Below are 25856 nucleotides of genomic sequence, written 5' to 3'. Positions count from 1 at the left end.
TCTTTAATTTCGATAACTTCTACATCTCAAAGAATTTTTTTAAATTTCAGTACTGTAGAAAAAACACGATGGTATATAATTTTCAAATTAGTGCTAACTAAGACAAATAAATAAATCAGTATTGTTTTGATGTATTGCTTCCAAGTATGAATTGATCACCCTTTCTCAAAGACGAAATTTGCATAGAATATCCAATAAATCCCCCCGAATGTCAGATACGTTGTCTGAGAACCCTTATAAGATTGAAACGTTTCTCGTCGAACACTGGACATTAGATCAGGTTAATTGTCTATTTTTTATGATTCATCGAACATTTACTTTACAGTTATATTGATATGATCGTGAACTCTTCCTCATTTATATTTTTATTACTTTATGGTAATTTTGCGTTTAATGCATTGGAGCAGAATTATGAACGTCTTTCATTCTCTCCACGTGACTTACCACAATCAATATACCAAAAATGATAAAATTACATGCGATGAAGCAAGAAAAAAACTTTATAAGTGTTCATCTCAAGTAAACAGTGTTACAGAAGAGTAGAACTAATTATATGTACTTATTGTGTTTTTTAATCAGCTACTTTTAACTGTCACATCACCTGCGGATTCTGTGTAATCTGGCGAGTGCAAATATTGAAAAGTTATTAAAGATTGTAACTTCCACTTCATTACAACTGAATTAGAATTCAGCATCAATAATTGGAGATTTAAAACAATCGATATTTGTTCTTAGTTATAATGATGCCTACAATTTGGAATGACTGTTAGTATACAACAAACATTCATCTGAATGAGATCTTTTAATTTTACAGTAATTTTTGGATTGTTGGTATCGTTCGATTTTCCATATGTGTTTTGACAGACACAGTAATTTTCTTCAATGGATTTAATCAAGACATGGAAATATTATTTACTCATAAAAACATTTACCAACACTTTACTATAGTATTGGTATTATTTATTATCAGAGGTAATTATATTTATCTATTTTGTGAAAATATTATCTTTTTGTTTCTATTTTTGCATGTGTCAATATGATTTGATAGTTTTTGCAGATATATTTTTAATAATTCAAACTATCTTGTTTACGATATTTCCACTAATGATTTTCATGACTATGGATTATCGAATACTATGAAATGAGGTATAGTTGTCTGTCACTCTTCTTACTCTTATATCGTAAGACTTCGTTTTTAAATCATGAAACATAAAACTCTGGATTTTTTTTTAATTCAAAAACAAATTTTTAAGGCTTCTTTGATACTTTAGACTTTCGTGGTTATTTGATACCCTTGAAATAACTTTTAAAACAATACTTTTCGACTAGGAAAGTACATATTTCAAAGGCATTACTTGTGTATGGCTTTTTGTTTGTGTCGTTTGTTTGTGGTCTCGTTGGTATTTCGGCGATGTCTTTTTTATTTATAATATAAAGTTATAGAAAGTACAAGTTTTCTAAAAACGTGTTTCTATTGACATGATAATGTACATATATAATATATCTTCCCTATAGCCAATTCAAATAAAAGGAGATGGTGAATTGGGTCATGCTGTCAAGTAGACAGCAACCCGGAACGCATAAAAAGCAAGAACATATAATAGAAGTTATCATGCAATCTAAAAAAAACTTGTCTTTTTTGTTCACATGAATGATATTATTAATATTAGACATTTCTTGCAATCCTCTTGTATTGTTTTATGAAACTTATTAATCTGATAATATGATAAAAGAACACGTTTGTGGATTTGAATTTCTGAACAATACTTTCAAATAGTTTAATATTACAAGTGTGAACCATTACAAATTATTAATAATTCATATACATCTTTCTGATAAACCATATCACAAAATGATGTCTGCGTAAGATATATCATAAAAGTAACAGTTTCTAGGACATGCAAATGTATGGCCTAAAAATAAATTGAAGTTTTATTTATTCATTCCATTTACAAAAGAAGATAGCAGCATAAATGGCTGTCGGAGCTATTAGTTGATACAAAGTTGTATCAACAAAAGACAAAGTTATGTTTTCGGTTTACGCAGTAAACCAATAAATTGACAAAACTAACTTTTAAATAATTATTAAGTTTGAAAGATGATACCTAAAAGATTTGTATTGGTGTAAGATAATAATTTATAGTAAATGCATAATTCATACAAATGCTGATCTTTTGTTAGATGAGAGACAATCTATTTGATATCGTCATATGATTTCATTTCATGTCAATTGTAAGCTATCCCAGACTATGGACCACATAACTCATGCAAATTTCATTTCTTTGAAAGATTGTTTACAAGATACATGTATCTTGAAATATGGAAAATTTCTATAAAAATATTACAATACATATACAACATTGACGGAAGGGAATGCTACAATGTATTAGAATGTGATATATATTACATATTTGCCAAACAGATGAATTATCACATAAAGCAAACAGAAAATCTATCTAAAAAATCATTATAGAGGTCAAATGATACAACTCAGCAAGATGTGTAAAGAGTAAAATAAAATATGATGCAGAATTGCATAATTCTCAGTGATTAAGGAAGTTTATTAGAAATGACTTGAATTGTTTCTGAAACTTAGTCATCTGATACTATGTTAAAAAAAAAGGTGGTTTTAAAATTCTGAGCAATACTTTTAAATAGATTAATTTTTACATAACTGCACCACTTCAAAAATGAATAATTTATATAAATCTATCTATTTTTTACTTGCCAAACCATATTTTCCAATGGAATATGTGTAACATACATGTATATCACATCAGAAACAAGTCTTACATTCATTGAAGTCTCGAGGAAATACAAATGTAGGGTCTAACAAATAAAACTAAGTCTTGATTGTTCATTCTGGTTTTACTCATAAAATTACAGCGTACTTAGCTATATTAGTATTTGTTTGCTATATAATGTATTGAACGTACTATGATATTCGTAAAGATTTTTCAACACATAAAGTCCGTAAAATAAAACACATCGATAATGTGCATGTATCAATTTGATAAATATCTGACAATAATTGTAAATGTAAGAGCGCTGACAATGCAGTTTTCAATATAGATAATATTTCTAAGGGGCATAACTCTTTGAAAAATGATTGATCGACGTTCATGTTCGAACTTGTCCAAGACATTGCTGATGCAAAATATTAGATAGCAGCTTACCAACGACACACGCATACACACAAATGACATTTATTTCAGAGTCAACTTATTAGCTCTAAATCAACATATTTGCTCCAAAATTAGAAAAGAGACATTCGTTTTATCAAGAATCAAATCTCCTGAATATATTTTCCGAAGAGATCTGCTGTCAACAACAACAGTATATTTCATTTACATTTGTACATATATAAATAGAAAAGTTTACTTATACTAAACGTGTGGAAAAACACGCACATAGTTATCCTTGAGTATTGACTTCTGTAATATATAGTGCATGCGTGCTAAGGTGATATATAATGATCATTATCACATTAAGAAAGAAACAAATCTATTTAAAAAATCTTTCATTGAGGTCAAAGAACGCAACACATCAAGATCTCGCTTAAAAATCGAAACTGTAGAATTTTCAGATTAAAGAGTCAATACTATCCAGTTTTGTGGCAGATTTTAGTTTATTATAGTGGGAATATGTTGATAAACTGCAATTTTAAAGTTCTTACTCCAAATAAAAATAGCTCAGAATATAAATGACGATTCATCATAAACTTGTATGGTCGACGAACTGAGGATGTTTTTATACAGATGACGTCTTGCATGGTCAAAATTGATTTAACAGTCTTAGCAATACATCAAAAGTGCACAATATGTGTTTGGTGGTTTTTTTTTCAAATATAAGATCACCCAGTTGCTTATGAGTGTTTTTTTAGATGCCACGATAAAGTCATAGGGTTTAAGGGGAATATCGTGCGCCACGCGCATTGTCCAGTTTTCTTTCAATTCATCAAATAAGATATTATAAGAATCTGTCAAACAGCACAACAACAACCGTTCAAATTTTTTTATATCGCCCAATTTGTTGTTCTGGCCTCACGGTCATAAAACTTTCGAGCATGATTTTTGTACTCAGACTCGAAAATTAACCAATCAAATTGCTGGATTTCATGTTTCGAGCATGATTTTTGTGCTCCGAGCACTGAGCAAGTTTTATGATTTAAGGCCTGGTGTCATTTAATAGTCATGAGATTTATAAGGGATACGGGAGTATTGTATTTTGCTAGGTATAAACATTTAATACAGCATGCTGAAATCAAACGTTTACTAATTTGATAATTATTTGCCATTTGATAAGGAACTTTCCGTTTAGAAATTTCTGTATTTTTTGGTATATAAGACAATACAGTTTTAAAGGGTGTGATATATATTCGTACTTTATCAGATAACAAAGTTTACCTTTCATCTTTATTGAACTTACAATGTAGCTGCACACGCTACTACATAAAACTTTTATTTCAAATAGGGTTAAATGAACTCAATTTGCAAATGAGAATCGTATACAATCAAGTGATATTTAAAACCGATTTGGAATGCACTTGATGAGGAACATGTATTCGATTAGAATTTGATATACTGAAGTAATTTCGATTATAATCAACATGCTGGAATACTTGTTTTTCATTGTCACTAATGTTTTTTTAAAGAAGTTGCAATATTTTTTCTATTATTCAAATCTTTATTTTACTGTTTCTTGTTTTTCGTTGTTTTATCTCTCAAGTATCTTAAATTTGTATAATTACTTAAATATTCTTTCCACATCACGTACATCTCCTTGTGCCGTGTAAAATTGAACAAATGGATGTTAGAAAGAAATATGTTTTATTTGAGTCGGTATTCATTAAATCTTTTAAGTATTCTCAAAGGAACAAAGTTTGACATAGCTTTTGCAACGGTAATGTGCGCAAGTTTTTTGCGTAATGTAATTGTATTTTAATGTCTCTAACCATATGGTACCTTTGGGAAAACGAAGACTAGAAACAACCGTAGGAAGGAACCACAAATTTACGAAATCTATTCGTGTGTTGATGGTATTTTCCTTCGTAAATACTTCTTCCAGAAAGGTTTAAGGCTAACGAGGGATAACTGAAGTTACTTGGAATATGATTGATGAGTTGTTTGCACATCTACAATCGTCGGTTGAATTTTACGTAAAGCATAATTTCGAAAAATTAGTTACATTTGTAGATCAACATCATAATAATAAATAATCTAAGCTATTAGGCCGTTGGTTTTCCAGTTCGAATTATTTTACTGATTGTAGCACAGTGATGACTGCTGTACCCATATTTTGACTTTTGTTTGATATGACTGTTTTGTTCACGCATCGTTGTAAATATAATGGAATTTGATGCGACTGTCATATAAGTGAGAGGTGTAGCGCTATAAAACCAGGTTCAATCCACCATTTTCTATATTTGAAACGTAGGCTTTGGTCCTACGCCTCGATTTTATATTTAGATATGTATTGGGAACTTTCTTTTTACTTAAGGGTCACTGTGATTAAGGATAGGGTTTGCTTTAAATTTGGTTACAATTGCGTCAATCTTAAGGTATAAGTTCAAGAAAAGGGATTTGTATAAGTAAGGGTGCTTTTGAATAAGAAAAGATAACAATAGCTACTCTACATTTTAGTTTAAAACTGCTGTTGGTGGCTTTTTTTTACTGTACATAACACTTAATTTGTCATTCTACCATATATATCTTTGTTTATCTTAAAGTTGATAAATGACAAATCCATAAAGCATAATGCTTTCGTCATTAAATACGATATTTATTATGTTTTACTGTAAATCAAGAGGTGAAAGTTTTGTTACATGTATCTGTGGTCATATGCAAGGAATTAAAGCCTGCATTTCAAGATCTAAAACCCTGCAGATCACCCTTCATGCTGAAGTTTATTTCAAGATTGGAAATTTCTTTCTCTTTGAGTTGGATCATGGATGTTATCAGATATGCTCCATATGTCGTACCTACAATCCCGTTCCCTTTTCCCCGAATATGACCTACCGAATTAGACTATTTACCAGGTTTGTAATGACATAACCAACACAACGGGTGCCACATGTGGAGCAGGATCATCTTACCCTTTAGGAGCACATGAGATCATCTCAATTTTTGGTAGGGTTTGTGTTACGTAGTCTTTAGTTTTTTATGTTGTGTCTTGTGTACTATTTTGTGTCCTGTTTGTCTTTTTCTTTTTTAGTCATGGCGTTGTCAGTTTGTTTTCGATCTAGGAGTTTGAATGTCCTCCTGGTATCTTTCGTCCGCTTTTATCACTGATACACCTTTAATTTGATCATTTAATTAATTTTTGTGTAGGGAGATTTCTTGTTTGCTTTTTCTCTTTTTAGAAGGCCATTGAACTGTTAGCAAAACAATATCCCAATGCTACTAATTGCATTTTCATTTTCCTAACAAACACAATAGATGTTTTTCATTTAGTTTGTGTTTTGTTTCTGCTCTTTTTCCAATCCCCTAAGACTTTTTTCTGCCGAGAAAACAGTTATTATAAAGGTCGTTGTGAAACAATACACCATATTTCATTATCACTTAATCCCCTAAAGCAGTTTCACAATTTGTATGCATTTATTCCCTTGTGAGATGGAAGAGTTGCGTGTCAAATGTGTAACACAAATGCAGTAATCAAAATAAATGGCATTTAATTAAATAAATGAAGTATTGACAAAGCCAACTTCAAATCTGTTGGTCGTCGTTTATTGGAGTTAGATTGCTGCACTTACATGAACTAATGAGAAGCGATAGTGGAGATAACTGGTTCTCAGAATGTTAATTGTACTAAATAAAATAAACTGTTGAGCAAAATTACCTGTTTTGAAAGTGTTGGTTTTATAATATGTCCTTTTTTATTTTCATTTACAACATAAAAAAGCTATGACGCCGGTCAATTATACGCCAATGTGTGACGCCGGCATTAGGCAAATTTACTTTCAATGTTATCAATAAATGTGTTAACTTTATATTATATATGTAGGACTCTAAAGTGCGATGGGGACGCTAAAGTACGATGGTCACGCTAAAGTGCGATGGTCTACGCTAAAGTGCGATTCCTACATACGCTAAATTCCGATGTTCTGCGAAAGTATAGACGTACGATACGTAGTTGGATTATGACGTTATCAGTCGTTTTACAGACTAAAAATGAACACCCCGGAAGACAAATTACAAATATTTGATTAAGAACTTTTCAACCAAATGTCAATGACTTAATTGATTTAAACCTTACCGTGCGTTGTCGACTAAAGCAAATGTGTTTTATTTTGGTAGCTGGAAGAAGAACTTGTATCCTGCAGTCGACCGTTTTAATTTAGGCCCTATAGATATAGTATTCACATAACTTTCCTGTATCCTGCTTAGAAGCGAACGGATGCATTTGAATCATTGTTTATGTTTGCGGTATATTTTGCGGTCTCCGTAAAAATGTTGTCGCTTTATTGAAAAGTAACGTCGGCAAAATAAAGGTACATATTTCCATACGTAAATTATAAATTGTCGGCTAAAACATGATTAGATGGTACATTGCAGGAAAATATAAAATGGATGTGTAGTCGCTACAAAAAAGGCGAAAATTAAGCTCGGCAAACATCGCCTTTCTCTCTCATTTAAATTAAACAAATAAATCAATGTTACATATTCCATTACAATAATCGAATTTTGTATCTTTTAATTTTAAAAGAACGATTGTAAGGGGAGGTGTTACCATAAGCGATAGATTGTCACAGTGGGTACGGCAAGCTACACCAGTTATAACAATATTTAATACGCACGAGTTGTCAAAAATTATTTACAAGTAATATATAGTATTCTGTGACACCTAAATTACCTCTTGAGCAATTATTACGTGGTCGGTCTTTGAGAATCATTCACTTAAGACTACTGTTAAATTATACTGCCCTTTCACATCTATGGTATACACCTTATAATACTAGATTATACAAAAGGACTATTTTTACATTTAGTGTTCTTTAACGGTTTTTTTTATAAAGCTCCGAACCTTACCCTTTTGGTCCATCGCACTTTAGCGTGATATACCATCGTACTTTAGCGAACAAACAACCATCGCACTTTAGCGTGAGACATCATCGTACTTTGGCGTATACCATCGCACTATAGCGTGACCATCGCACTTTAGAGTACCATCGCACTTTAGAGTCCTACATATATAAGCCTTTACTTGTTTGAAAGTTGAAGTCTTTGCTTTTTAAGAGACATATTACATTAAGAGGTAGGGTTGGGAGTCTCATACCCCATTACATGTCCCTGCGTCTTTCCCTGACCTTTCTATAGTAACTATACTTTTTCATTTAGATATGTGACAGGCGATAACGGACATGTTCGAATTGTCGTACCACAAGCCCGTCCTCATTTCTTCCAATGTGACATTGCTGTATTAGACTTATCACCGAATATATACTTACATTAGCAGCACGGGTGCTGCATACGAAACATGATCTGATATCCCATCCAATTTGAAAGCACCTTATATCACCAACGATTTTGGTTTGGGTTCGAGTTTCTGCATTCTATCGTTTTCTATATTGACGTGTCTGGTAACTATTTGTCATATAATAGATTTTTTTTTTCTTTGTCGTGGGATTGTCAATTTGTAGTCGATTTGTAAGTTTGTACATTTCTTTTGTATTTTCTGTCTGTCTTTAAACGTTTTTGTTGATATTTTTTTTCGTTAGGGATTTGTTTTTTGGTACATCGTTGATACTGTATGATGTATCAATTCGCAACTTTGTAAACTGTATTAAATACAAATTACTCTGTGCATGCAACATATTTCCCCCCAGTCGGATATATCAGACAAATGCAGTTGTATCATGTTGCAGTACATGTAAATACAGGAATTTCAGACCTGCACATTGTATTGCCCATTTAGTACAACAGATGATATTTAAAATTTCATGGCAATTTTCATGTATTTAATTAATTTAAACAAAATACCAATGCCTCTTTCATGGATATAAACTTAAATTGCATTTCCTAAGTTCATCTTAATGAAAATCGATATTTTTTATTTATTTTGATTATCTTGCATATACGAGTCGGCTTTTATCCATCTGTATTTTACTAGAAGACAAGTTTATACTGATAGAGCTGATTGCAGTTCATCGGAATCATCTTAACATGTCAATCATCATTGATTTAGTAGACTCAAACCGTTTTTTGTTGTTTAGTATACATCTGTGTTAGAGTGGTTTTATTTCTGTTCCAGATATTAAAACATACATTCAATTATTTACAAATAAGCCTGCTCTTCAAACTGATGTAATTTTATTTATCCTTATAGTAAAGATTCTTGTACATGAGACGTACAGTCGTTCAGGATATTGCCTGACCCCCCTGATCACTTTGGATTTTAAAGAAATTTTCTTTCAACAGACAATACACAGCGCTAAATTCAAATAGTTTAGTTGGTAAATTAGAATTGAAAGCATGTTTGATTTCAAAATTGAACGGCTATAACTAATACAGCCTATTGATATTGAATTATAGTCGTTCAAATGAACATCCATTAATTAATTGTTGGTTGCTTTACGTCCAGTTGCCAATATTTCATGCATGTTCAGAAAATGAACATCGAAGGTCCCATTTAGTTATTTATGTGTGTTAACGTTAACATAACTTGCAAAGTTCAGCAGTTTGGTAACTGTTTATGAAAAACATCCTTTGTCTTTTAGAACACACTTTACCTTAGGCTAATTAAATATTTAACGAATTGAATATTCAATTTTAAAAAGAGAATTTCCATATATTCGTTTAATATTTTCAAAAATGATTTATTTTTATTTCCGTCCCTAATAATCATATATCTTCTTATACAGAATAATAAATGAGCTATTGTCTGCTTTGCTGCTTTAATGAGCACATCTTGCAACCATGAAATCAAATACCCTAGTTGTACCAGCAGATCAAGACATCTTCATTCGTTGCATGAATGAAGTGGCCCTTCGCGAAGATAATCAACGACAACCACTGTATATGTTCAAAGTGGAAAGAGATTAATATAAGTTGCAAAACTTGTTCCTAATCTACTATAACTAAATATGTTTAAAATAAACTAAATATGTTCTTGAAGAAACATAGGCTAGATTTTTCAAATATCGTACACACTTTTCAAACAACTAGTGCAGCGATTGTTTAATTTCCATATGCATACGGGTGAAATTATTCATGCAATGTTCTCATTCGGACAAACAACCAACGTCAATATACACAGACAAATAATCAGTTGCAACTATAATTTTTCAATCCATTATTCGCACCGATTGTAAGTCCTGTTAGGTCACCGTTTAATCTATTGTTTAAGTATTATTTCGGAAAACGGCCAGTTATAAATCACAAATAACGGAATTTATCCTATAACATACAATGGCATAATTTCCTGTTTGTGAGAATACTTATATTTGCAAAGTACTTTAATGTCTGGTTTACGAATCAGAACATCTTCTATCTTTTTTGTTCATAACTTTGATATAAATGTAAAATATGAAAAATTCTAAAGCATAAAAACCAACTGTTACAAAAATTATGAAATGGCTGTAGGCCAAAAGTAAACCCACTTCCGATACATCTATCTGTTTTATGCATTGGTTATTAAACAATATCACAACAAGGAAAACGAGAGAAAGACAGCAACTATTTTAAGTTAAGAAGAGAGGATATATCTTTTTTTTTCCATATTATGATAACTCATTATTCAATTGTAAATTAAATATATACAAAAGATATATATATGGATTGATAACTTTGACGTCATGTTGGATTATATAGTTCTTAAACAACGAATCTGTAAAAAAAAATCCTCGCAAGATTATATGATATGCAGGTTAATTCTCAATTGACTTTGACATTTTAAAACAGTTTTTTTTATAAATATAATTGACAATCTGGTGCAATACCCGGAAGGATGGTTACCCTGCGCCTTTATCAGATAACCAATAAAATGTATTTTTGTTGTTTATATTGAAGATTTTTTCCAGTACTGACTATACATTTGGTCCTTTTCTACTTTATCAGCTCGTCAACGTTTTTTTTTCGTCAGATTTTGAGTTTTCAGATATTTGACTTTGAGCTTCTCTCTCTCTCTTTTCGTAAACGGTTGATTCTCTTAAAGACCTTCAAATATAAGCTTCTAACAATATGCTATCATGCTTTATTTGAAAATGCTTAAAACTGTGTGACGCGGTTTCAGATTCTTCACACATGAACTTCCTGTTTACCGAATACTTATAAAACTCTATTTTATTAGACTCTATCACAATATGACCGTGCATGAAATTCCATCGCATTTGTCTCTTTCTGAAAAATGAAAGCAGGCTTCATGTGAATAGGTTATATAGTGAGATACAATATCACAATTATCTTGCTCTTCAACATTCTATTACATAAATACTTAGAGCAGGGGTACCATTAGTGAGCAATAGCTAACAGTTCTACTTTTAAAAAAAGTTACCCGACGGAGCTTTAATTTTAGTTCAAATATCTTCAAAGAAAATATATTTTGAAGAAATAAAAACATATGATAAATTTTTGTGTATCTATTTTGAGTTTTGAAATGGTGTATTCTATATATCAGAATACATACAGAGTATAAATCGATAAACGCAAATACAATTTTTTAGTCCTTAATGGAGAAGCAAAAACATATCAGTTATTAAGAATTAAACTGAATCTAATAACAAGAAATCTATGTGTAAACAATATGAATGCTGAACCTTTTTGTCGATTGCATATTTGTTAAGTGTGGTGAATTTATCTTCCACCAGACGGTATTTTAATTGTTTGCCTCATTGTTCTTGTATTTATTTAAAAAACAATGCAAATGTTTTAATGTTTTAAATCTATGTAATACTATGTGAATCTCATTTTATGTTTGTATGTGGTGCGACTATGATAACATATTAAATCTGAAAATATTGAATCTCATAATTTATATAAAACATATTTAGAGACCAGAAAAAAGATCGTAAAACAAAATTATTTAAAATTTCTAAAGAATACTTATGTTTCTAAGTTTAAACTGAATAATATTGTTTTATACTTACATCTTACTTATCCTAGTGAATAGAAAATAAGGATACTGCAAGGATATGTTTCATATCAAAATCTAGAAATGAATTTGTTTAAACTATAATTGCTGAATAAGCAGTTTAAATTTCCAGCCCATCTGTCCAGTCGATCCCTATTACATGACGTATCATGCATGACATATTTGCCACTGGACGTAAAGCAAACAACAACCAATCAACTATAACTATGAATCTAGTTGGATCGATCATAATTATCTTGATTATTTCAGTTTTCCTATTGTCAACTCTTCATTTTTATTAAAAACTTAATTATTATTTTAGTAAGTTCTATGACTTTTTTATACAACACTACGTATTATTTTGTTATGTATAACGTTATTAGTCAATGATCGCTCATGCTTTTTTGAAAATTGTTTCTTGAAACATATTCGAAACATTAAACACTTATAATGTTTCTTTCATAGTTTACTTATAAACCCTCATAGTTTTAACTACGTTTATTTGCCAAAATGTGTTTCTTGACACTTTTATGTTGATATACACATATTTAAAATCGAATAAATGTTTGTTTCCCAAAAAACAAATTGTTACAGATAACATACTACATTATCGTATAAAAATACAAGAACATGACAGACTGTACATGTGTTAATTAAGTCCATAAAAATTGGAAATAGATAAAATGATTGCTGTTTTAGCAATGTCTAGCCATTCAGTTAGGTTCTAGTATGAATAATTCACATTTTGAAAAGTGTATGTCATCTAAACGAGATTCTAAAATAGAAAAAAGTAATTAAAAATTCTAAAAATTTCAAAATTACATTTGTCAGTTTATGAAATGATAATAATCAATTCAAACGAAAAGTCATTATCCAGTTATTAGCAATCTCTAGAGTCTAGCTATTTGTCAGTTTCACTTTGATGAAAAAACTAATATTTCTTTCGTAAAAAATTCATGACATCAAAAACAGTTATAGCTAACAAATATGCACTATCATTACTTTAAATTCTTTAAAAATGTAATAACTTTGATATATGTGAGTCATAAACTTTACGTATATTAGGTCGCTTTTTTCAATACTTATGTATCACCTATCACCAAACGAATAATAAAGAAAGCTTATCAATTAATCTCTTTAACAAATATTTTTTTTAGACACATATCGTATATATCAATTATTTTTCGTTTTCGAGATATTCAAATACATAGGTCAACACACGGTCAGCATTGATTAGAAAAGGGACCATATCTATCATATGTCAAGCTCCAAATTATCAAGAGACCAGACAATTTGTAAAAAATGAGTTCAAGTTGTCCATTAACAAGAGATTCCCAAACGAACAAAACATAACATGAAATAGTAACAATAATTAATTCAGGTCCTCTCTATAGACAGATATATCAACACGACTAAATTAAGCTTATTCTAAACCACCCACGATAAAATGAAAAATGGTAAAATACCAATGGCTATAAATAAACTCAAAAGTAAAAGAATGTACATCGGCTATGACGAAATCGAAATCATGAAAGCAAAACTAGAGCCCACAAAACACTGTAAAGAAAGCATCTGAGTAAGCTAGAACAGAAATATATATTTGAAGGAGTCGAACTAGTTACTCTGGGAAAGTATGCAGGTTATGCTCTGTTACTGAATCCTGGCGTTCGGCTGATGAAAATTTAAACTCGACAAACAGTCTTATTGTTAATGCATAAACTATAATATAATGATGCGAATAACTATGTCTACGACTGAATATCGGGGTAAACGCTGTTCAGAGTAATAAAAGGCGCAGATAATTCAGATCAAAATATATAAAGGAAGAACAATATTGATGTACTCCCACAAGACTGTCCCAACAATTTAATTATAGAAAATCATGGTCATTAATAAATATTTCAACCATCAGAAATTAATGTAATAGATTTATTGAAACGTATATATTGTTTCTTTATTCTCATTTTGCCTATCAGTTCGGAAATCATCAATCGATCCGTCGTCAAATCACTTTTTCATTCAAATACAGACTAAAATAAAAAATATATCGTCCAGACAAGTGTGATGCATCCTTCGGAAGTAATAGTGTTATGTGATTTATTCCGAATGTAGGTTAAGTAATGAACTGACTCAATCAAAGCATGTGCAGAAAATGTATTTGTAATGTCTCGTGCATAAATTTAACAACCCTCAAAAGATAAAACAAAAAACTTGATTGCTTTTTAACGTGAATGTATTTTATAAAACGCAATGCTACCATTAACGTTTGACATTTGATCAAGGACTCTTGTCACTGAAGAAGTAAATCGGCTTGAAATTGATGTAAGGTTAGTTATTAACACAGATAATCGGCACCAAATGGTGTAATTCAAAAGGTTAAAAGGATCAGAGAATATATTTGAAATAAAAAGTTCACATTTTTTTCCACATTGATCTAAAGTTTTACAACCATGTACTGTCATTTCAACTCAATTGTTTTTGCAATCTTGGTTGCTTACTAAAAAATGAAAACGACCTGAAGTGGTGTTATCAGTCATAAATCTTTGTCCGAGCAATCATGGGAAGCAACTGAATCAAGGATTCTTATATATTAAAAAAAAATCAAGTTGAACTTATACATTAAAACGTTTTGAAAACACCACCATCTCCCGGTTGACACACCAAACTATTTGATTTAAATATATCAACGCGGACGTTCATCACTCATTTCATCGTTTACTTATTCTGAGCTAAAAGACATATAATTAGCAAGACTCTTACAAAATGCACGTGCAAAACTCACTCATTCATCCTACGTGTTGTTTTTATTGTGGTACATGATGAGCAATTTCCGAATGTTTGTGTATAAATGATAAGAATAAATAATATTGTGACGTGTAATGAATACCACGTGACACCAGAGTCCAAATGATATTGATGTAAACAACAATGGATAACCGTAATGCCTTCGACAATTAGCAAATAAGCATTTACAAACGGTCCTGACAGGACAATGTTTTAAACCAATAAAAAATCAATAGTGTCATAATTTAAAACAAAACAATGAAAAAGAAAAATGTAGACAGAAAGCAACAAGCATAGTTTGACAGGCTCCTGACTTGGCAACAGTGGGTCAGTTAACATGTTTGACAGGCTCCTGACTTGGCAACAGTGGGTCAGTTAACATGTTTGACAGGCTCCTGACTTGGCAACAGTGGGTCAGTTAACATGTTGACAGGCTCCTGACTTGGCAACAGTGGGTCAGTTAACATGTTTGACAGGCTCCTGACTTGGCAACAGTGGGTCAGTTAACATGTTGACAGGCTCCCGACTTGGCAACAGTGGGTCAGTTAACATGTTGACAGGCTCCTGACTTGGCAACAGTGGGTCAGTTAACATGTTTGACAGGCTCCTGACTTGGCAACAGTGGGTCAGTTAACATGTTTGACAGGCTCCTGACTTGGCAACAGTGGGTCAGTTAACATGTTTGAGGTGTCAGTTTGTCTTTTTTAAATAAACAGTTCATGAAATATATCTTACTTTGACGTTTATTATGTATGTGTCTATCCCAATTAAGTAGCCTGTAAATCAGTTATTGTTTGTTGCTGTATATCTTATTTGTTCTTCCTTCATAAATCATACCATTAGTTTTCTCGTTTAAAATGTTTAACATTTGAAATTTCTTGGCCTTGTATAGCTGACTATGCGGTATGGGTTTTTACTTTTTGTTGAAAGCCGTACGATGACATATAGTTGCTAATTACTGTGTCCTTGGTTTCTAATTAAAAGGTGTTTCATTGGTATGTAGTGATCATACCGCATCTTCTTATTAATACAGTTTAGTACTAGTCTAGCTTCTTACCATAAGGAAACCATTTATATTATTAATCTGATTTCCAAAGAGTACTGTGGTGGCAGTTTAATATTTCTTTGAATCATTTAAGAACTTACAACTCATTTGCGAAACCTTGCTGTGTTTTGTATTACACGTTTCGAAGAAATCTGCATTACAATACTCAGATATCAAAGTAACATCTATGTTTTATACTTCAGTATTACCATGAAAAAGTTTATATATGTTTAGAGATTAAACAAAAGCAACATATTTACAGTTCTGTATAATCATTGTTAATATCCATTATCCGGTATACCGGTATCTGAACAAGATTGATATTGCTCAATTAATATTTAAATAAAAGATTAATTTCGTATGTTTTTATTGTTATTTCATGAGGGAAACGAAATGGGAAAATAAAGAAAGTAATAAAATAAATTTATTGACATTTCTAACAAAGTATATTATGTGGAATACTTATATGTGATAATTATAACAAGAACATTTTCATTTCCCTCAATTACTCCACATACAACGTACAAGATATATATTAATTCCATGCAATCTATATCAAATCATCTAATACCAAATTTGCTTGTTTTAGAAGTTTGTTTATTAATAACGCCATAATACTTAGCATTTTAAAACTGTATAAAAGAAGTATGTAACATATCGTCACCAGTGTATAAACATTTAAAATTTATTACTATAAACATTTAGGTGTGCAAAAGTGTTTTGATTTTTGAAAACAAAGTTTTCACATGCTCTATTCTAAATATATGGTGCACGCTATTAACCCATTATGTCACAAAATATGCAGAAGAGAATTAGGTTTAATCAAAGCCTAACACTGAAAGGCACGCACATTTGAACGTTAACTTTTTGCTTAAACAAGAAGTAATCATCGATAATATTAAGCAATATAAAAGTCGTTGCTCACTTGCTGCAAGTATTCGTATAAAAAAGGACATAAAAGTGCGGCACATTGTAAATATAATAAAAAAAGATGTGGTATGATTGCCAATGAGACAACTCTCCAGAAAAGACCAAAATGACACAAATGTTAACAACTATGGGTCACCGTGCGGCTAATAGAATAAGAAGACAGCTCTCTCACAAGCAAAACAACCCTATTAACTGTAAAAATATAACGGCATAAACTACAGGCACGGGGATACATTCTACTGAATCCACATAGCACGAGTAACAAACCCTGCAGTAATACATAAAAACAAAGATGTGGTATAAATGCCAATGAGACAACTCTCCAAAAGAGACCAAAATGACACAGAAGTTAACAACTGTAGGTCAACATACAGCATGTTAACATGAAGCGTTATATCGAATATAAGGAATCTCTTGAAGACATGAAGACACATTTCAATTTAAAAGCTTTTTTTTGTTGTGGTTACTTCGAAATGTGAAGAGGGGATGGAGTTGCTTTAATTGAATCCAACTTTTTGGAAATCAGCGTACAAACACCGGGTTTTAATAATATTGAATTTGCTGCCAAATAGAAATACATGTACGCAGCTTATTCTAGATATGTCTTAAAAAGCAATTTGTTATCAGATTGCATTAATTTAACTAAATAAATTCATCAATATTCTGACCTAAAATTTACACATAAGCCTTATAATTTCGAATCATTTGAACATTCCAGTAGTACTATATTGTTGAAAAATGGTGGGATTTTCATTCTTGAATAAGATAGAAGATGAGGTATGAATGCCAAGGACACAATTCTCCAGCAGCGACCCTTAGACAAAGAACTAAACACTTTTGGTCCCTGTACCGCCTTCAACGATGAGAAAAATCTATGCATATAAAAGACCCAGAGATGACAAACGAGAAAACGGCCTGATGATTTGTATTAAAAAATAATGAACGAACAAACAAATATGATATACTTCAACAAACGACAACCATCGAATTACAAGCTCCTGACTTATTTATTAGTATGGTTCGTCAATACATAAAATTGTTAATACCAAACAATATAAGTATAATTATAAGTCGATACCATTGCAACCAATAAAATATACCCATTAACTTCTGTTAGTTTGCATCATTGTGCAACATTTCGCGCTAATTTATTGCCAATGTGGGATGTCTGACATCATAGCTATGATATCTGTCGATAAAACAGTGTTTATAACTGTGAATAACACTAAGGATTATAAAATATTAATTCGCATTATGTTTAGTATATAATTCTGATGTATGTCTAGCGGTTTTGTGTCCAGTAATTGAGCATCCATTAACAAATTATTGTACAACATAAAACATCAATAAATGTATCACTTAGTCAATAAGTGTAAGTAAAACCTCTCTACTATATAACAATCTGATTTAAGTCAAGGATTGTGGTCATTTAGGGTTGTTTGGGACATGTTTGAGACCAGAGATCCGATGTAAGATATTAACAAAACAGAATGCATACATCAGATAACTGTCACTGAATCGATGCCATTATTGTGGAAAACCAAAACTAATATCATGGGTATCATTGTTTTAAACCTCATGGGTAACCATAATTTGTTTCTACAGAATTCGATTAAAAGACAAGTTTGTCAATTTAAGACACGTTAGTTTGACTCGGGCATAAAATTTGTCACAGTTTCAGGATATCAAAAAGTACAATGATCAAAATCTGCAGATATTTAACAATTGGAAATCCCAAATATCATAATGCGTAAAAGACAAATTTGGTAATTTAAGACACGTTAATTCGACTAGGTCATAAAATGTGTAACAATTTCAGGATATCAAAAAGCACAATGATCAAAACCTGCAGATGTGTAACAATTGGAAATCCCAAATATCATAATGGAAACAGATAAACCATAAGTGCATAATGCCACTTAGCAAAGATGGTATTTGATTGAAATGGTTTATCAGTAATAATAAACACAAATAATGGGAACTAAAGTTTTGAATGGCAACTAGTAAACACAGATACTCTACGGGTCTATCTTTCTTTTATATCCTGAAAAATTCGTCCCTCTTTTAGTGAAATAAAAAAAAAGAAATCAAACAATATATAAAAAAGTTGTTTATTTTATTTCAGGAAAAGCAGAGAGACAACAATTGATACCAAGTTTTATTCCTGACAAAACCAATCATGTAGTAGTCAACAGAGGAGATACAGCCATACTTAGATGCAAGATCCTGAATTTAGGTCCTAAAGCAGTGAGTGATTTTTATATGTTTTTTTTATTTATATCGGACACCGTACAGGAAATGTGAAAATAGCACAAAAATGAGAAAACATACTTTCTTATTCAAATCTTCAATCGTAAAATTAAAACAAAATGTTGAAAAAAATAAGGTTCACACTCCCTTATGCAAAGAAGACACCAGATATATTTAGTCATTCGTTTAGAGTCTGGTGTGTATGCTAAATTTGGTCCTGGTATCTGAGATGAGTTTATTTACAACCACTGGGTCGATGCCACTGTTGGTCGATATGTATTTCCCCGAGGGTATCACAAGCCCAGTAGTCAGCACTTTTTGTGCTGACATAAGTTGTCATTGATATGGTTATATTTATAAATTTACTGTTTACACATTCTTGAGGTTTTTTTTGAAATACTAAGCCTTTTCTACTTCAGACATAGACTAGCTTAGCTGTCTTTGGCAAAACTTTTAGAAATTTTGGTCCTCAATGCTCTTCAACTATGTAATTTATTTGGCCTTTTTAACTTTTTTGGATTCGAGCGTCACTGATGAGTCTTTTGTAGACGAAACTCGCTTCTGGAGTATATGCTAAATTTGGTCCTGGTATCTGTGATGAGTTTATTTAGAGCTTAGCCTTACTTTGTTGAACATTGGCTTCCAAATTTTCGAGTATGGGTATTCTTGACCACGGTAAATCCTGAAAAAGTGCTTCTGATGCAACACATTTCTACTGTGTTACTTTAATTTGTCTACATCTCTTGGTCGATACCGCTGCTGCTGTACTTTAAGTCTGCGAATGTAACATCAACTCAATAATCGGTGCTTCGGTGCGGACATGATTTATACCACGTTTTTACATTTTAAATACTCGTTGATATATTGAGAAATTGAAAAAAGAAATAAGGTTTCAACTCCATTATGCCAAGTTGATCTTTCATGAATTTGGTTATACTTTAATGTAACTAGTGATCATATAGAATTTCTTGTTTACTGGTAGTTATAGTGGTTTGACTTTTATTCTTTAGTATGAGCGTTACAGATGAAAATGAATCTAGAAAAGCGCTTAGAACGCAACACATTTATGAATACGAAATTTTGGTTTGTTGCTTCCGCCCGCTTTTTGGTAACGTTTGAGATTCGAATGGATATAAAGTTTCAAAGGAATAGACTCATATATTTCATTTGCTTTCCGAACAATTGGTTATAAAGAGAAGTCCAAATTAACGCATTGAAATCGGCAAAATCGGTACATTTCACATTGAATTGCATGCAGATTAATCAGTCTAAACAAACATGATTGCGTGAAAGGCAATCGAACCAACAGCTGCTGAGCCATGTTGTTAAAAGAAATCTATTCAATTTGTTTCTTTAAACTATAATCTAATTGATGGAAAAACACTTTTTCTAACATTAAATATAATCCATTTAGATAATCAAGAGAAATCTGCGATATCGATCTCTTGGTAGCAAACTTGATAAGCCATGACAAATTTGATGTCAGTAGCGATTAAATTCTTTTGATTATGATTCGAATACAAACTGTCTGGTACTGTTAAGTCAAGATATTCATTCTGCATTTAAGAACTAACGAAACCATAAATGCGTTAAAACCAATTTCTTTTCAAGTGGCCAATTTCATTTTAACGTTTACAAGAGTTGTATAAAAATTGTAGCGTATTTAAAATTCCTGAAATTGTTCAGGTACAAACAACTTTTTTGACAAAAGCAATCTTGATTTAGATACAATGCAGCTATAAATAACTTTCAAATCGAACCGACGAGTTGCAAGAAAAAAAACAATTGTAAACACTCGTATGGTTTCGTTTATGACAGATTTTTTTAAAGTATTCTATTTCAATTATATGGTATCACATACAACGACGATTTTCCAGAACAAAATTTGCTAGCATATATTGTATCGTATGTGTCAGAATTTTTGTAAGTATTCTGTTCAATCATATGCATATAAATGGTATGGTGAAGACACACACACTTGACAAAACAGAAAAACGAAATCGATTTTAGTGACACATTATTCGAAAGCTTTGTAACGTGTACATTTATTTTTTCCATAAAAAGGTCGTTTAACTTTGTTTTTTCATTTGAATTGTTTCACATTTGTGATATCGTGGCCTTTTTATAGCTGACTATGCGTGATGGGCATTGCTTATTGTCGTAGGCAATATGGTGATATAAAAGTGTCATTACTGTGACATGTTGGTCTCTTGTGAAGAGCTGTCTCATTGGCAATCATACCCCATCTTTTTTTGTATACGTATTTATTTACAATTCTCAAAATAAACCCATTTTAGTAAACACATCTTTTCATCATTCTATTTTTTAACGAAGTCAATTAGTTCTGAAATTTACAAACGGCAGCGAACGTGTATTAATCAAACAGGAAACCAACTGAGGTGCTATTTGTGCACTCCTTATCGTCTGGTAAAAGTAACAAATGTTCCGAATGTAGATATTACAGGTCTCTAACTGTGGAATATCAGTTACACTATATGAATTGAATTTTCGACTGATGAACAATGGAAAGAAGTCAGAAATATGACAGTTGTTGTCCATTCGATTGATGTGTTATATCATTTATTTTGCCATTTGATTAGGAACTCACCGTTTTGAATTTTCCTCGGAGTTCAGTGCATATTGTGAATTTACTTTTTAGAACATTATCATTATCATTTTAAGATATCAAAAGCTGAAAGTAATACTTAACCAATAAATCTTTGACTGTAATGAAAGTCATGTACTTCGTGACAAATTTAGCCCAACAATGCAAATTCTCCAAAAAAAAATTCCTCAGCGGGATTCCAACCCCTGCATGTGAGACAACGTGGCAATAAAACTTACATTTTGTTCAGCGCCATACAACCCCCGACCTATTATGCTATAGTAAAGCTAGTCTATAGTAAAATATGATAATTTTACCTACCATTTCGTCACAACAACTATTTCAGTTTAATACTGAAAGCTATTTTAAAACAAATTCAACCAATGCATACATTACATATGTCTTAAAAAACACTAGACAAAATAGTCTTTGATAAAATTTACTACAAACTAGCATTTATTATTCGGAAACTTCATTTGAACGACAAAGTTTATTTTAATTTTAAATTAAATGTGACAAACTTAAAACCAAATATATTAAGTTATACAAAGGCAACAGTAGTATACCGCTGTTCGAAATTCATAAATCGGTTGAGAAAAAAACAAATCTGGGTTACAAACTAAACCTGATGGAAACACATCAACTATAAGAGGAGAACAACGACACAACAGAAACATTCAAATGCAACACACACGGAAACGAAAAATAAGATAACAATAGCCATTTTGCTTGTTGTGTTAAACATTACTGTTAATGTGGTACCCAACACTTTCCCTAAAATTAAACTGGCTCGTTTAATTTTCATAAAATTTTGACAAAGTATTTACTTTTTGATCATAGAGAAGCTTTACATTGCCTTCACAATGCAACGTAATTAAAACGTTTAGCTGATATTACAGAGCTATCTCCCTGTAGTGTTAGGTACCACCTTAACAGTATTACTTTCATAATAGAATTCAAAAACCAGACAGAACAATTAAAAAGTTCAACTTATTTACCGATAAATCTTTTTTGAATAATCATTTTAATGGCATTACTGTATAAAGTGCTTTCCTAACTTTATTTTATGTTGTTCTCCAAGATAGCTGCGGTGTCTAAAATTGTATATCAATTTTGAATAATTTGCATCTTTTAAAATAGACTAATCTAAGATATATCAATAAACTTGTCCAATTATTTAAATTTAACCATTGATCTTCCCTCTTGAAATGTCAGTCTACACAAACCCTTGTAACTGCAACTTCGACTTCCTTGCGAAGCAGTATCTTGTCAAATAAACATGCCAATTTACATATCTCTGGCAGACAGTTCATTTATTCAGATCAAGTATACAGTAGAACGTTCATGTCATATCAATTTAAGGCCAATTTACATAGAAAAAGCAAAATATGTCCTTCTTATTAATAATTTATTTTCGCTGTTTTTGATAATCTAATATCTTTTGTCTTGTTTTGAATGCTTTATTGGTTGCTGTATCTGTGCCTGGTACTATAAATATATGTCTTACTCTATAAGTATATCAAATTATTCTAGATAAATGTAGATCAGATATTTGAAAGAAAATATATCCATTGACGTATGGACGTATTGACGTATGACATGTTGACGTATGACATGTTGACGTATCCTAGATGTACAAGTTTAATTGGCTATTGTTATCATTATATTTAAACGGGAACAAGAATTAGATTTCAATAAAGAGACATATAAAACGCTTCTGATACGTCAAAATCACAAATTAAAAAGACAGTATATTGCCGACTAAAGGTAGAGTAAAGACGATGATAAACGAGGAAATTGAAAACGAAAAATTTATGAAAATGAATCCTGACCGGAATTATTAAAAAATATATTATCAGTAGGATAAGCAATCATATAATAGACGTGGCGCGCGTCTGGTGTATTAAATTTTAAACCTGGTACCTTTCGTTGGCTATTATTCGTTTGTTTTAACTGTCCTATATGTTCTCCCATTTATTTCAATTGTAGTCCTGTCATGTAATGTTGTCAATTTAATGTTATAATTAACATTGTCATTTACACGGGAGGTTTTGCATGCCACAAAACCAGTTTTAACCCACCATTTCTTTTTTCTTAAAATGCCCTGTACCAAGTCAGGAAAATGGCCATTGTTATATTATAGTTTGTTTCTGTGTGTGTTACATTTTAAAGTTGTGTTTTTATGTTGTTTCGTAGTTCTCTTATATTAGATACGTTGCCCTCAGTTTTAGTTTGTAACCCGGATTTGTTTTTTCTCTATAGATTTATGAGTTTCGAACATTGGTATACTACTGTTGCCTTTATTTATATACTCACTTTTTACAACAAATAGCACAGTATTTCGTGCGGAAACTTTCATTTTGCATGCAGTTAACTTCTTTATTTGAATATCTGCATATTGGGAATATAAGTATACATCTTTTATCTTACGAATCTAAGTCAAAAATATATGTAATGGTTGATAAATCACACAATTCTTGAATTTAGTATTCGCAGATCTTTTTGTGTACAACATCGGACAAAGCAGCCAGCAGTACGGTAGTTGTATGACGTCAATACTACACGGAAATTCTAAAGAATGAAACATTAAAAACTTTGAAACAATAAGAAATGTTAAAAATCATGTCAGTACCGTAGCACTCACTACTGAGTTGATGATACCTTGCTGATCAATAGTCATACAGCAGTTGTATCGATGAAATAAAAATAACACTTTTTTATACGTATGTCTGAAACGGTTTCCTGGATTTTTAGTAGATGTTGTTCAACTTGTTGATGTTCACTTTTGAATTAACAAATATTTAAATGCTCGGGTCTGTTATGACTACCTAATCGGGTTTTTTTTTGCTGTGCTAAGACTTGAAGGCAGTATGGTAACATAATCTATAAGTGCGCATATACTCGTCCTGTTAATCTATAGTTGATATTTGTCTCATTAGCAATCTTACCACATCATCTATTTTTATCTTATATTTAATTAGCATCCAAGTCCAAATCATCTTCGACTTAGTGGTTTCCGATACTGTTTTCTAGTTCAAAGATTTCCCCCGATATTCTGAAATGCAAAACATCAAGCGCAGGACTTGTCAATATATTACAACTTGAAAGATATGTTCAGTATAATAGTCAAATTGATTCATCATAGCTCGAACACGAATGTATAGACGATACATGATATATACAACTGAATCTGGAATAGAGATATTAGGTCAGTCTCTTCAACCTTTTGTACGAACCCTAGAAAACTTCTCTTAAAACCCATGTCAAAAGTGAAACGTGTGGGGTCGCAGTTAGTACCTACATATACATGGATATAATATTTTCAAACGATCTTATTTATTATGCTTGTGAGTGTATGATATCAAACATGTTATTACTGGAATTGAAAGGTTTTGAATTTGAGTTGATATAGAGTGTGTGAAATCATACTAGAATAGAAAGAAACGCCGCCATATCTGACATAGTACATGTACATGCATTTTAAAAATTAATAGATATGGTCGGTAAATAGTTAAGGAAAATCGCCAATCCTTGAACTTCGCCAGTAGGTGTAAATATATATATGAATAAAGTTAAATATGGGATATAAGTGATTATGACTGTATTCCAACAAGACAAAAAACAACAAAAAACAAACAAAGACCAATTTGAATGTAAGTACATTTATCATTCCATACATGTATGTATATTGACTATAGTAGGTCTAGTCTTTTATACTTTGTTTTTTTATTGGTTTATTTTAAACAAGTATACTTCTGTAAAACAAGAATACTAATGTAAAACAAGAATACTAATGTAAAACAAAAATACTAAAGTAAAACAAGAATACTAATGTAAAACAAAAATAGAAAAAAAAATTACAGACATTCATGTAAGCTGTTTTTGTCGAATCTTCATTCAAAATGGATGACTGAATAATGTGATTCCACCAATATACTATATATTCGCCGCATATTATTCTTGGACCTTGCATTTGATCAATATGTCATCGAGAGGAGACTGCTGATTACGAACAAACAAAATTGAACGAAAAAAGTACATTATATGCCCTTAGTGAACAAAACAACCATGTAATTCACTTCTAACGATAAATAGGCACAATGAATAGACGTAAATCATCTTAACTAACAATCTACACGATTTTGTGAAATTAAAGTGTTTTCTTTCTTTGTTGAA

General features: G+C 31.2%; 1 protein-coding gene across 1 annotated transcript in view; it reads left to right on the top strand.

The window, feature by feature from the left end:
* Positions 1–498: 498 nt before the first annotated feature.
* LOC134714278 (uncharacterized) overlaps positions 499–25856 on the top strand; it is a 37566-nt gene continuing 12208 nt past the window's right edge. The window contains exons 1-2 of the mRNA XM_063575514.1: positions 499–972; positions 18951–19072. Of these exons, the coding sequence (XP_063431584.1) occupies positions 900–972; positions 18951–19072 (195 nt within the window). The 5' untranslated portion in view covers positions 499–899. The remainder of the gene's footprint in view (positions 973–18950; positions 19073–25856) is intronic.

This window comes from Mytilus trossulus, chromosome 4 (assembly GCF_036588685.1).
Source record: "Mytilus trossulus isolate FHL-02 chromosome 4, PNRI_Mtr1.1.1.hap1, whole genome shotgun sequence".
NCBI lineage: Eukaryota > Metazoa > Mollusca > Bivalvia > Mytilida > Mytilidae > Mytilus > Mytilus trossulus.
This window is presented reverse-complemented; position numbering and strand designations above follow the sequence as displayed.